This window comes from Pantherophis guttatus, chromosome 11 (genome assembly GCF_059756535.1).
Source record: "Pantherophis guttatus breed Tessera chromosome 11, ASM5975653v1, whole genome shotgun sequence".
In the NCBI taxonomy this organism is placed as follows: domain Eukaryota; kingdom Metazoa; phylum Chordata; class Lepidosauria; order Squamata; family Colubridae; genus Pantherophis; species Pantherophis guttatus.
Genome location: NC_142073.1, coordinates 11,024,681 through 11,038,923, shown reverse-complemented (window position 1 = coordinate 11,038,923; position 14,243 = coordinate 11,024,681). Strand labels below are relative to the sequence as shown.

Here is a 14,243-nt window from a genome sequence, read left to right as displayed (position 1 = left end):
ATTCAAAATCCCCATTTAATCACGCCAGTGGGAAAAGCAGTCTCAGGTGTGACGAATCAGGACAATACGATGCCAAGTTGCAGTGAAGAAAATGTATTGCTCAACCCTATACATAAAAATCTAGTCGATTAAATTCAACACTGAACTGATGCTAGATAAGAGTCAGTGGAATTCGAGAGGGCTTGGACTTTGATTCTTTGTGGGAACGTAAGGACTCCAGGCTGCTGACTCGCTTAACTCTGCCTCCTGGTTTTGACTGCCCTTCTCCTTCAGACAGTGGGTTGAAATCAAATGAGAAACAGGATCCCCCTCTACTCCTTTCCTCTCAATCTCTCTCTATAATACTTGGCCCATACATGCTGTTCTGTCCAGCAGTCTAGTCTCAACGAGATATCTTGAATTGTTTCTATTGGTTGCAGATTTCTGCTGCTATGGAGCGCAGTCCTTATCATGTACCCAACCAGTCTGGCTGTTATTGCATTGACTTTTTCTAATTATGTGCTACAACCAGTCTTTCCCAATTGCATCCCACCCTACAAAGCTTCACGAGTCCTCTCCATGGTGTGTTTGTGTAAGTATGGATTTATCATTGGTTTTCTTTATCTTGTAAGACTATGATTGGGCTCAGGGCTATCAAAGAAGCCTACTTGCCTCGGAGTTGGTTTATTGTCAGGGTTCCAAGTAATACATCCATAATAAACAGAGCTCCGAGGCAAGTAGTAGGCAAGTAAGAGCCTTGATAGTACAGTGGTCTACGCACCCTGTTATTAACACAGCTGCCTGCAATTTACTGCTGGTTCGAATCTCTCCAAGGCTCAAGGCTGACTCAGCCTTCCATCCTTTCTAAGGTAGGTGAAATGAGGACCCAGTTTGTGGGGGCAATAAGCTGACTTTGTATAAATATACAAAAGGATGAAGGCTATTGCTTAGCGCATTGTAAGCCGCCCTGAGTCTCCGGAGAAGGGCGGCACATAAATCAAATTAAAAAAAAAAAAAAAGTAGGGTCCTCAAAGAATTGTTTTGCTGGACATATCATATTGGCATAAGCTGATGAAAACCGACTCTGAATATTCCAGCGGTTTTCACCTAATTAAAAGTAAACGTTTTCCCCTTTTCCAAGCAGTTAGTCACATGGCCCAATCAAAGTCCCATCCGGTTGCCAAGGCAACATCGCTCCTCCTCTCCCCGGCCACCTATGGAAATATCCTTGGATTCCAAGGAGAAAGTATTTTGTCTTGGCTACGAAACCCCTCTATCTCTATTCTCTCCTCCCTATCACTCAGCTCCAGTGTGATAACACCGAGGTCTCAAAATGGCCTCGGTCAGGTCAGCTTCAGGATTGACAAGCCCCGTCTTTCTCTGAAACGGGGAAGCAAAACACACCTCCACCTGTCGGCATACAGGTAGTCCTGGACTCACAACCACAGCTGGGACAAAAATTTCCATTGCTAAGCCACATGGTTGTTTAGTGGAGTTGCCAAAGCCCAGTTTTGCATTATTTTTTTTTTTTTTTGCCACGATTGTTAAATGAATCATTGCAATTGCTAATCGCACTGTCATTAAGCAAATCAGATTTCCTCACCTTGAAGCTTGCCTGTCAGAAGATGGCTGGAAAGGTTGCAGATGGTGGTCACGTCACCTGGGGATGTTGCAGCCACTGTAAATACATGCCAGTGGCCAAGCACCCAAATTTTGATCTTATGACCTTGGGAATGTTGCAACACTGCAACAGTCATAATGCAATTCCTGGCCATAAGTCACATTTTCAGTGCCCTGTAACTTCAAGATGGTTGCTAAAGGAATGGTTGTAAGTTGAGGACAACCTGTACAGGGGTGGGTTCTACTTACTTTTACTACCGGTTTGCAATGGGACTGTGAAAATGTCTCATGTGTTTGTTGTTGTTAACAGCCTACTAAGTTACTGGCCTTCACCATCACATTTTACAGAATAACACATGAATGAAGGTGAATATATGTGTCCCAGCGGTGGCTCAGTGGCTAAGACACTGAGCTTGTCAATCGAAAGGTCGAATCCCTAGTGCCGTGTAATGGGGTGAGCTCCCGTTATTTGTCCCAGCTTCTGCCAACCTAGCAGTTCGAAAGCACGTAAAAAAAATGCAAGTAGAAAAATAGGTACCACCTTTGGTGGGGAGGTAACAGTGTTTCAACCCTGTAGTTGTAACTGCCATCTTGACTTTTTTTAAACTCCTCCCTACAGATACCCCTGCTTTTTTACTTTCCATTTTGAAGAACTGAACTCTGCTTTCTGATCTCTAGCACTGTTGACTTGGGTGAACAGCTCCAGCGTTCGGTGGGCCACACGCATCCAGGACATCTTCACAGCAGGAAAACTCTTGGCTTTGGGTCTTATCATAACGGTTGGCTTTGTACAAATCTTCAAAGGTACTGATAGGAAAAACCCCCTGTGTTTAAATGGTCTTCTGCATAAAATCCAATACTTTTTAGAAAACTTTCGCATCCCACTGTTTTTCAAGTGAGTGATATTTGAAAACATCTGTGATAAGCTTCATGGTGGGCTCCAACACCTACCTTGTGCAGTGAGTGTCAGGTGTAATCAGGGGTGGGCTGCTGGGGGTTCGCAGGGGTTAGGGAGAACCTCTAGGTAAGATTCTGTGCAGTTCGGAGAATCCCCAAATCCCACTCCTGGCTGAGCTCCAAGGTCCCTTCCAACTCTGTTACTATTACTGGTCCTAACCGGAAGCCCCCTGTTCAATTCTGGAGTCGACCGGAAGTCCAGTTCCCCCACCATAGAGTCTCCTCCTAGTGCGGTATCCTTTTTCCTTACCTGTTCTCCTAACCAAAAGCCCCATCAATTGTGGAGCTGAAAGGAAAACCCGCCCCTTGCCATAGAGTCTCCTCCAGGCATGCCATGCTTCCCCCCTCCCCAACCAGAAGCTCCTCTCAAAATTGTGGTGCCGACCAGTGATAGGGAGCTGCAGCAGAGGGATGAAAGAGCCACATGTGGCTCCAGAGCCGCGGGTTGCTTACCCCTGGGATTGCTGAAGCTCCATCATGTGAATCCTATCCTTTTTTTTCATGTGATATACATTAAAAAGAGATGGGATTTCAATCACGCAGGACCAGCTGCCATCTTGACTTTTTTTTGACCCTACAGTACATGATGTGTTTGTGTGAACTGACGATGCCCTCACTGAAGTCTGCTCTCCTTGTAGAAAACTATGAAGCATTAATACCAAGCAATGCATTCAGCTTCTGGATGACCCCATCTGTGGGACATTTGGCGCTAGCCTTTCTCCAAGGTTCCTTTGCATTCAGTGGGTGGAATTTCCTAAATTACGTCACAGAAGAACTGGTTGATCCACGCAGGTAAGTGTTCCTATGCACTTTGATCAAGGTTTGGAGGAAGGTCAAGGTGTTGTCCTACAGTTCCATTGGATCCCAGGGATCAGTTTCCTTATTGTTTGAGGAAAGAAGATGTGGTGATACAATAGGAAAAAAAGGGAAAAGGTAGATAAGGTGGGAAGACTTAGAACAGGGGTGTCCAACCTTGGCAACATGGCTGGCTGGGGAATTCTGGGAGGAAGTCCACAGATCTTAAAGCTGGGAGTTGAAATCCACCGTCTGTCAACTCGCAAAGCATCCCTGGCCTGCTCTCGAGTTGCCATAGGCAAGGCGGGTGGGAAACCGACAAAACAGCAAGGCAGCCAAATAGAGGAGCACATTCCAGACATATCTCTCTCAAGGCTGTCTCCCAGGGTTACCCACAGCAGCCGGAGGGTAGTGATCTCTACAACCTGCAAATGTGTGATTGATGACACACCCTGAGGGGAGGGGGGAAACAGGGTCATGATTGAGGTGTAAATTACGTGGGGTCAGAGTTGGCTTCACTTGGAACATGCCGGCATGGAGCTCCTAATAAATAAATTACTGGATTTTTTTTTGAAGCTTGGCTCGAGGCTCATGATTTAATTAGCGTATCCACCGGAACCCTGGCACTGTCCACATTAAAGTCTGGGAGTTGAAGTCCACTGTTGCCAAGATTGGACATCCCTGGCTTAGAAGAATAGTTGGGTAGGGAGTTACGCTGCTCAGAACAACCCCCTGCTAACGTCTGCCAAGGCAAATGTTCAGCATCTGGGTTTTCAATCTTCATTACACTTAACCTTTTCAGTACTGAGTGCCCAAACTGCAACGTGCGTGCACATCACCACAGCGCCAGAAACTTGAAGACCAGCTGGCTGGTGCGTGCATGCCTGTATTTTGGCCGTTTTCATGCCATTTTTCATGCCACTTTCAGGCTGTTCTTTGAGCTGTTTTCAGGCCGTTTTTCTTGCTGTTTTTGGCCCAAAAAACAGCCTGAAAACGGTCTGAAAATGGCCCCAAAAACAGCCTGAAAAATCCCCTGGGTTTTTTTGGGCCGTTTTTTGGGCCGTTTTCTGGTGCTCTGGTGCCCTTGAAGACCAGCTGGCCAGTGCCGGAAACCAGAAGAGTAGCTGGTGATAGCGCGCGTGCCCACAGAGAGGGCTCTGCGTGCCACCTCAGGCACGCGTGCCATAGGTTGGCCATCATGGTTCTAGGGATTGTGATCAACCATGGTAAACCTGCTATTAGCCGTCCACTGAGCTACGATGTCAGCGTCTCATCGCTGGCATAGAGAGGAGAGAGATAAGCCCTGAACTTTTGCCTGCTAAATCCCTTTGAAGCTGGGTCGTCGTGGAAATGAAGGGAGGGGAGACATTCCTGTGAAATGACGAGACAAGAAGTCAGTAGAGTGACTTGGAAGATAGCCAATGAGAAGCAGATAATTGGGGATCGGAAAGGGAGGGATTGGGGGGCAAAAGGTCAGTCTTGTCCGCATGGAGTCATGATCCGGTTGCTGTGCTCAAATAAAGAGAAGATTTCCTTAAAGATTGGCAGTTTGGAAATTCATTTATTTTGAGATAGCATCGAAGTCTGACATACAGCAACATTAGAAAGACGAGATAGAAATTGTTCTATGAGAATGCCAATCTGTGCTCTCGCTGTTCACCCTTTTTCTGCATGTACATGCGTGGATGTGATTTGGCCTAATGTTCACACAATTTACCATTGCATACGTTTCGTTCACGTTCTACCTAATTTCCCTGTTGACCATAGTCCATGTCCATGTTGGGTTTTTGCTTTTCGGGCCTTGCTTTTCAATGCTAATCAAATTCCCCCCCACCCTTTTTTGTTTTGGAAATTAGGAATCTACCCCGCGCCATATTTATCTCCATTCCCCTGGTGACTTTTGTATACACCTTCACCAATATTGCCTATTTCACGGCCATGTCACCCCAAGAACTCCTGTCTTCCAATGCTGTGGCGGTAGTAAGTAAAACATACCCCGGAATTTGACTTTTGAGTTTGGGATTCCTTTGAAAAAAAATGATTCATTTTTTTGCTTTCTGTTTGGTGCGTTGCAATTTATGTTTCGTTTCCATCCCTCCTCCTGCCTTTTGTTGCTTTAGACATTTGGTGAGAAGTTACTGGGCTATTTTTCCTGGGTTATGCCAGTGTCTGTGGCATTGTCTACATTTGGAGGAATAAATGGATACCTTTTTACCTCCTCAAGGTTAGATGAAGTACGATTTATTTATTTGTTTGCTTATTTTTTTTCCTGAGCATCTCTTTTTATTATTATTATTATTTCTTTATTTTGGGAAGAAGGAGGAGAAACATCATTGCTTTCCTAGTGGGAATGTTCTGGTGTGTTTCATGCTGAACAAAGTTTTGGGTCATGGCGCTATTTAATAGACTTAGCTGGCCATGCACATGGCTGTTCTCCCATGAAGTTGCAAGTAGTCTCCATGGAGCTAATTCTGCAGTTAAGATGTTAGGACAATATGAACAGTGCTGGGTTGCTCCTGGTTTAGACCGGTTCGCAAGAACCGGTAGTAAAACCAGTGGGAGGCTCCGCCCACTGACCCGGACATCATCATAGGTGATCTGCGCAGAATATGAATCAGGGGTGGGTTCTACTTACCTTTACTACCGGTTCGCATCACGCCCGTGCGCGCGCTCTTCTGCACATGTGCAGATCACCTATGATGACATCCGGGTCAGTGGGCGGAGCCTCCCGCCAGTTTTACTACCAGTTCTTGTGAACCAGTCCAAATGGGGTCAACCTACCACTGATATGAATGTAAGATTGGATGTGCTCTCCTGATAGGGAGTTTTGAGCTGTTTTAGAAAGAAAATTTGACAAATTTATGGAGGATAAGATTGTCATCAGCAAGTAATCAGCACAGTGTAAGCAGGCTGAGAATAGCGATATATATATAGTATCAGAGATAATATACATTACCAGTTGGCTGTAATTGGGTTAACATGATCAGGGCAGTGGTACTGTTTGTGTGAACTGTTCGGAGCAAAATCTTGGGGGCAACTGTTGGGATGAGCACATTTGATTAGTCCCAGAGGTCCTTTTTTCAAGAGGCAACTGGTTTTTCTGGTTTTTCTTCGAAGGCATTTCACTTCTCATCCAAGAAGCTTCTTCAGCTCTGACTGATGGTGGGGAATGGCAGGATTTCTTCTTTTAGAATGCAAATGACCAGCTGTCTGCCAGGAGTATAAATCCTCCATCTTGGATGAGAAGTGAAACGCCTTAAAAGAAAAACCAGAAAGTTGTTACCTCTTGAAAGAGCACCTTTGGGACAACCATGAGCTGGATGACTGACCATCTCCATAGACATGTTTAATTAGATTTTAATTTTGTTCGGCTCCACTTCTTTTGAAAACGCTTTTTCGTTTTTTCATTTCATTTTATTAAATTTGTATACCGCCCTACTCCCGAAGGACTCAGGGCGGTGAACAGGCACAAAATAAAACACATAAATACAAAAGTTAAGACATGATTAAAACCCAATTAAATAATTTTTGCCCGAGACAATTTAAAACTCCCAATAATTTAAAACGAATTAAAATTTGAGTTTAAAAATTTAAAAGAAGGGGAAAAAATTAGGCCAGGCCGGCCTGCTGGAATAGGAGTGTCTTCAAAGCACGGTGGAAAGTGCGCAGATCCGGGATCCTCCGTATTTCCGGGGGGAGCTCGTTCCAGATAGTAGGTGCCCCCACAGAGAAGGCCCTCCCCGTAGGGGCCGCCAGTCGACATTGTTTGGCTGACGGCACCTGGAGGAGCCCCTCTCTATGAGAGCGTACCGGCCGGTGGGAGGCTGTTTGTGGTAGTAGGCTGTCCCGTAAGTAGCTTAGTGTAACAAGACAGAATATTAATCTTATGGGCCTCCAGATCAGGCCTGAGTGATGGCATGTACATCGTATCGTGTCACCCCCTTATGTGGATTTTATGTTAATCGTGTCATATGACATGCTGGTTTTTAATAGATGGTCGTGACTGAACGTTCAAATCCCATTCATTCTTGGGGAGCTTGGATTTTGGACTAACCGTTCTCAGTAGATATTGTATCAGGGAGTTTGCGAAGACAGGGGAAGGGATCCAGGAATTCAACAACTTGGGAGAAATGTCACATAATTGAGAAGCGTCTTAGAAATCATTGATTTTTCTTCTCCTCCTAACTCGAAACAGTGGAGTGGCCATCCAAAGCTGAAATCCATCACACCTGGAAAGTACCAGAATGTGGGAAGACAAATGTCCCTCTAAACAGAACCCTGAGGTGTGAAATACCTATTTTTGTCACTTGCCACTCTTAAGTAACAAACTGAATCTTTTTTTTCCCCTCTCCAAGTGTTAAATATTCCCCATTGGGTTTCTGTATCTTCCGCCATCAGAAGAAAGTTAAATGATGTATTTGTTTGAAAGGGGCTAAAATAAGACAGGCTTAGGAGAGATTTTTTTTCCTTCTCTTTCTGTTTTTTAGGCTGTGTTTCTCTGGCGCCCGAGAAGGTCATCTGCCGAGTCTCCTGGCCATGATCCATGTCAAACATTGCACCCCAATTCCGGCTCTCCTCGTCTGCGTAGGTGTTTCCATTCTTGTAGGATCGATTAACGTAGCCAATAGAAAGGCTATTGGTTTAATTGAATACCAATCAAACGCCAGTGTTGGAATTCAAATTTTTTTTTACTACTGGTTCTGTGGGCGTGGCTTGGTGGGCATGGCAGGGAAAGGATACTGCAAAATCCCCATTCCCTCCCCACTCCTGGGGAAGGATACTGCAAAATCCTCTTTCCCTCCCCACTCCTGGGGAAAGGATATTGCAAAATTTCCATTTCCTCCCCACTCCAGGGGAAGGATACTGCAAAATCCCCATTCCCTCCCCACTCCTGGGGAAAGGATATTGCAAAATCTCCATTCCCTCCCCACTCCAGGGCAAGGATACTGCAAAATCCTCTTTCCCTCCCCACTCCTGGGGAAAGGATATTGCAAAATCTCCATTCCCTCCCCACTCCTGGGGAAAGGATATTGCAAAATTTCCATTTCCTCCCCACTCCAGGGGAAGGATACTGCAAAATCTCCATTCCCTCCCCCACTCTGGGGCCAGCCAGAGGCGGTGTTTGCCGGTTCTCTGAACTACTCAAAATGTCCGCTACCGGTTCTCCAGAATCAGTCAGAACCTGCTGAATTTCACCCCTGTCAAATACATTTTGGAATATCAGCCATGCTGAGCTCAGTGGTAGCCAAAGCAGGAGTGAAATGCAGTGGAGATTAGGGCTGGTTTGCCGAACCGGTAGCAACTGCTGGCTGGCCATGCCCCCAAACCGATCTGGGGCCCGCAGTCCTGCCATGCTTCCCTGCCTTTCATATGGCTTTCTCGGCATCCCTGTGGCCAGTTTGCAAAGGCAGGCAAACAGAAGGCCTCTGTCAGGTTTCGGTGCTATCTTGAATAAACTTCATTCTCAAGCGCAAACTCTCTAATGAATCACTTTTATTTTAAGAATAGCAGAATCCGACATTCCTGATTCAAATTGCAGCCAAACTGGCCCCTCCTTCCAACCCCCTCCTCTTCCGCTCTCCAACCCCAATGTCCCATTGGCCATCATACAGATCCATCTCTACATCCCGGCACGTTCTTTTCACAGGAATGTAGCCCCCATCCTCATCTCCCAGGAAACACTATCTGTAACATACAAAAACTAAGTAAAAGTTCATCTCAGCAATAAATCAAGCTTCTGCTCTTTCTGCTTCATCTTGTTATGTCAGCGTTGGAAGAAAACCTAATTTGGAACGCTGACAGCCACGTGATAGGCAGGCAAGCATGGCAGGGCTGCGGGGAAGGGAGCTAGCAGCCTACTCCACCTCATCAGAGGCTTTTTTTTTTTTTTTTACTTTTAAAAGCATTTTTTCTACAACCTTCGGCTGAAAAAAATGCTTTTAAAAGTTAAAAAAAAAGCTTCTGATGATCACGCGGCTCAGCTAGGATCTCAGAGGCTTTTAAAAGCATTTTTTTTCTAAAGAAAAGAGGTTGTAGGGAAAAAAATGCCTTCAAAAGCCTCTGGCGATCCCAGCTGACTTGCCTAATTGTCAGAGGCTTCTAAAAGCATTTTTTTCTGCAACCTCTTAAGGTTGTAAAAAAAATGCTTTTAAAAGTTTTAAAAAAAAAAGGTTGGCCACGCCTACCCAGTCACATTAACCCCCCACAAGCCACACCCACAAAATAAGCCACGCCCACAGAAACGGTAGTAAAAAAGTTTAGAACCCACCCGCTGCACCGTTCGCTTTCTTCAGCCACAGCAGGCAACGGTGTGCGTTTAAGAGTCCTGGTGGCGCAGCATACTAAAGCACTGTTATTAACAGTGTTATTAACACCAGCTGCCTGCAATTACTGCAAGTTCAAATCCCACCAGGCTCAGGGTTGACTCAGCCTTCCATCCTTTCTAAGGTAGGTGAAATGAGGACCCAGTTTGTGGGGGCAATAAGCTGACTTTGTATAAATATACGAAAGTATGAAGGCTATTGCTTAACGCATTGTAAACCGCCCTGAGTCTCCAGAGAAGGGCGGCATATAAATCAAATTTTAAAAAAAAGAAGAAGGGGAGCCTCTTGTGCGGGCACGATGCAAACCAGAAGTAAAAGTAAGTAGAACCCACCCCTGCCCCTAATCCTTATATTGTGTGCCCACTCCTCCTTTGAAGTCTGCATTTTTGACCCGAGGAAGTTTTTGCCTTTGTTTCTTCCAGAAATTCTCAATTTAAAGAATACACTCCCTCCTTTTTCTCTTCCCCCCACTCCCACCTCCCCAGTGCCTAACTACTGTGGTCATCATGCTGGTTGGAGACACCTACACGTTGATTAACTATGTGTCTTTCATCAACTACCTCTGCTACGGAGTGACAATAATAGGCCTGCTTGTGCTACGATGGAAGAAGCCGCAGCTCTTCAGACCCATCAAGGTGAAAAATAGTGGGGCAGTCTGGTTTTAAATTCTGCTCTTTCGTCTCTACCGGTTGTCCTTGACTTACAAAGTTCCGTTTAGCGACCGTTTTGACGTTAGAATGGCATTGAAAAAAAGCAACCTGCAACCAGTTATGTTTATAATCCTCACTTGTTAAACAGCTTGGAGGCTCTGATGTCAGATTACACCACCTTCACCTGCCAGATCATTAGGTATGCCCATGAATTAAGAAAAGATAGAGATGATCTTATGTTCTTGACCCTAGTGAGCTTTAAAAGATTAGGACAGGGGTCAGCAACCTGCGGCTCTGGAGCCGCATGTGGCTCTTTCACCCCTCTGCTGCGGCTCCCTCTCACTCAAAATATGCGTCACAATCGCCAATGTGCGACACCTGCCGGCACGCAATTTATTGAGTTTTTCAGCCCCCGGTAGGCCAACCGTGGATAAATCCAAGAAAAGAAAAGTTTCAGAAGAAAATAGAACGTTTAATTCAACTACATATGCTAGTTTTGTGGCTGCTCAGGAAATAGTCAGGCACAGGAAGGGTTTTGTGGCTCCCGGTGTTTTCTTTTCTGTGGGAAACGGGTCCAAATGGCTCTTTGAGTGTTTAAAATTGCAGACCCTTGGATTAGGACTACAGCAATGGTGAAATTAAAAAATTTCCAGTTCTGTGGGCATGGCTTATTGGGGGGAGGTCATGTGACTGGGAGGGCGTGGCCAACTCGACATCACTCACATCGAGGGGCTCCTCACCGGCCCCTCCCCTCCCAGCCACTCCTTGTCGCGAATGGCAGGAAAATGGGGAGGGGAATATTTCTGCCTACCATCCTTCCCTCAGTCGGTGCTGAGATTGAGGAATGGATGACAGGCAGGAAAATCCCCTTCCCCATTTTCCTGCCTTTCACGAAAATGGCTCCAATCCAGCTGCTTCCCCACCCCCACCCCACTCCCTCCTGGAGACTACCTTAAAGGGACAGGCTCCAGCAGCTCCGTTCTGAATGGAGGGAGAAAAGTTAGCATTCTCTCTGCTGCATTTAACATTGAATTCTGTGGAATATCGAGCGGCCGGAAGAGGTGAGCGGTGACCGGCCGGGCATGGGTGGGGCTAACGAGAGGTGATTACTACCAATTCGGCGAACTGATGCCAATAATCCTTAGTGGTTCATCCGAACCGGTCCGGACCAGTAGGATTTCATCCCTGGTCTAGTCTCCACCATCTCCAGATCTACATGCCCATGGCCATCATGGATCATGGTGTGGTGTTGTCCAAGAAGTGTGGCATTTGGATTAGCCCAGGCAGAAGCTCCTGATAATCTATCGGAGTGATGGATGGTCTATCAGCACGAAGGGAATTAGGGCAGAAACGACAAGTCTCTGTACCCTTCCAATATTTTCTTTCCTCTTAGGTAAACCTCCTCGTTCCAATCACTTACCTGATCTTTTGGGCCTTTCTCTTAATCTTCAGTTTGTATTCTGAGCCAGTGGTCTGTGGCATTGGGCTGATTATCATCTTAACTGGAGTGCCAGTGTTTTTTCTTGGCGTGTACTGGAAAAACAAGCCAAAGTGTGTAAATAGAATAACAGGTAAGGAAAAAAAATTAAAAACAACCTTGGAAGCAGCCTCCAGTATATCCATTGATTACAAGATAATCTGCTCATTAACTCAAGATTGGTTGCCCAGGTGCTTCTTCAGCAGTGGTGGGTTGCCCCCGGTTCGAACCGGTTCGCAAGAACCGGTAGTAAAACCGGCGGGAGGCCCCACCCACTGCCCCAGATGTCATCATCAGTGATCTGCGCATGTGCAGAAGCAAGGGGCGCGCGATCCTGTTGTGAACCGATAGTAAAGGTAAGTAGAACCCACCCCTGTTCCTCAGGTGACTCGCACTATTATAGAAGTGCAGAAATCTGCCTTAGAAAAGGTCAGGAAGGAAAAAATCATCTCATTACCTGGTTAACCTAATCAGAGAAGTTTCTAAACTGATGAAAGATCTCCTTATTAAGACTTAGGGTCTTTCAAAGTTCACATTCACATTGTGGCAACATCTGTCCAAAAGCTAGTTTTGAGGAGAATGGTGGAAGAGAGAGAGAGAGAGAGAGGGAAAGAGGGAGGGAGGTCTCCATTTCTTGCATAATCCAGAATAATCTGGAAAAAAACCAAAATGCTGGATTAAAATTTGGGCCAGGCCCAAATGTCTAACATTACGTTCTAGGCCAGGCCAACCTGCAGCTCTGGAGCCGGATGTGGCTCTTTCACCCCTCTGCTGCGGCTCCCTGTCACTCAAAATATGCGTCACAATTGCCAATGTGCGACACCAGCCGGCACGCAATTTATTGAGCTTTTCAACCCCCGGTAGGCCAACCGTGGATAAATCCAAGAATAGAAATGTTTTGGAAGAAAACAGAATGTTTAATTCAACTACATATGCTAGTTTTGTGGCCACTCAAGAAATAGGCAGGGACGGGAAGGATTTTGTGGCTCCCGGTGTTTTCTTTTCTGTGGGAAATGTTCCAAATGGCTCTTTGAGTGTTTAAGGTTGCAGACACCTGTTCTAGGCACAGGACTGAACTCTTGGGTCTTCTGTATGCAAAGCAGATGTTGAAAAGAAGGACTAGGGGAGGCATGATAACAGTGTTCCGATATTTCAGGGGCTGCCACAAAGAAGAGGGGGTCAAGCTATTCTCCAAAGCACCTGAGGGTAGAACAAGAAGCAATGGAAGGAAACTAATCAAGGAGAGAAGCAACTTGGAACTAAGGAGAAATTTCCCGACAGTTAGAACAATTAATCAGCGGAACAACTTGCCTCCAGAAGTTGTGAATGCTCCAACACTGGAAGTTTTTAAGAAGATGTTGGATAACCATTTGTCTGAAGTGGTGTAGGGTTTCCTGCCTAAGAAGGCGGTTGGACTAGAAGACCTCCAAGTGTCATGCTTTTATTCTTCTGTTGAGTTCAAATGCCTTCCCAGTGAATAATGCCCACTTTAGTCTCAAAACTAGGATGATAACCTAGCTCTTTGATCTTTTTTTTTTCAGAATCTTTAACCCACTGGGGCCAGAAGATCTGTTTCGTTGTCTACCCTCAGAAGGAATCTCCTGAAGACGATCTACCTTTCACCGATTATCCCTCTCAAGAAGTCAAAAGACCTTAAAAAAAAAAACAATGATACTTTTTACAGAATAAGTAGATTTTGTTTACATTATGGCATATATATTTTTTGGCTGGGGAGAGGAAAGAACCCTGATTTGGGAGGGTGTTTTTTGGGGATTTCTTTTTTTAAGAAACGAGGACCGTCATTTGGGACAACTCTAGGAGGCGCCTAAAAGTGTTTAGCTCTTTATCCTGAAAAGGAAGAAAATAAAAGTAAAATGAGCTCAGTGGGTTGTTTTTTTTCGTGATGCGTTTTACGTGCAAGTTTGAAATGACCAAGTATAAAAAAATATCGCTATCAACCAACTGTTATGAAAGCCATAAAAGTTTTTTGTAAAGTTTCTGCAAATTTCCAAAAGGAGGGCCTGTCTCTCCTCTTGCTCTGTCTCTTCTCGGAAAATTGAACACATCTTTAAGGGAACTGGTTACTACTGTCCTTTATACCAGGGGTCTCCAACCTTGGCAACTTTAAGACTTGTGGACTTCAACTCCAGCTTTGCTGGCTGAGGAATTCTGGAAGTTGAAGTTCAGAAGTCTTAAAGTTGCCAAGGTTGGAGAATCCTTCAGGGGTTCTCAACCTTTCTTTCACTATGGGCTCCCTTTAAATACCTTTTGTGGCCACCGACTATTTTTTAATTAATTAATTAATTAATTAATTAATTAATTAATTAATTAATTAATTAATTAATTAATTTATTTATTTATTTATTTATTTAATTTTTATACCGCTCTTCTCCCGAAGGACTCAGGGCGGTGAACAGCCAGGATTAAAATACATACAATATG

General features: G+C 45.1%; 1 protein-coding gene across 4 annotated transcripts in view; it reads left to right on the top strand.

Annotated features, from left to right (window-relative positions):
• SLC7A10 (solute carrier family 7 member 10) overlaps positions 1–13,684 on the top strand; it is a 34,125-nt gene extending 20,441 nt beyond the window's left edge. The window contains exons 3-11 of one of the 4 annotated variants that reach the window (XR_015729636.1): positions 420–571; positions 2,278–2,403; positions 3,195–3,348; positions 5,208–5,331; positions 5,472–5,585; positions 7,839–7,935; positions 10,160–10,309; positions 11,777–11,895; positions 13,343–13,684. Coding sequence is in view for 1 of the 4 variants with exons in the window: in XM_060681603.2 (XP_060537586.2) it covers positions 420–571; positions 2,278–2,403; positions 3,195–3,348; positions 5,208–5,331; positions 5,472–5,575; positions 7,839–7,935; positions 10,160–10,309; positions 11,718–11,895; positions 13,343–13,458 (1,201 nt within the window). In the remaining 3 variants the exon portion in view is untranslated. Of the gene's footprint in view, positions 1–419; positions 572–2,277; positions 2,404–3,194; positions 3,349–5,207; positions 5,332–5,471; positions 5,586–7,838; positions 7,936–10,159; positions 10,310–11,717; positions 11,896–13,342 lie in introns of all 4 variants that reach the window. The other 3 variants (XR_015729635.1, XR_015729634.1, XM_060681603.2) reach the window with 3 other exon arrangements.
• Positions 13,685–14,243: the final 559 nt, after the last annotated feature.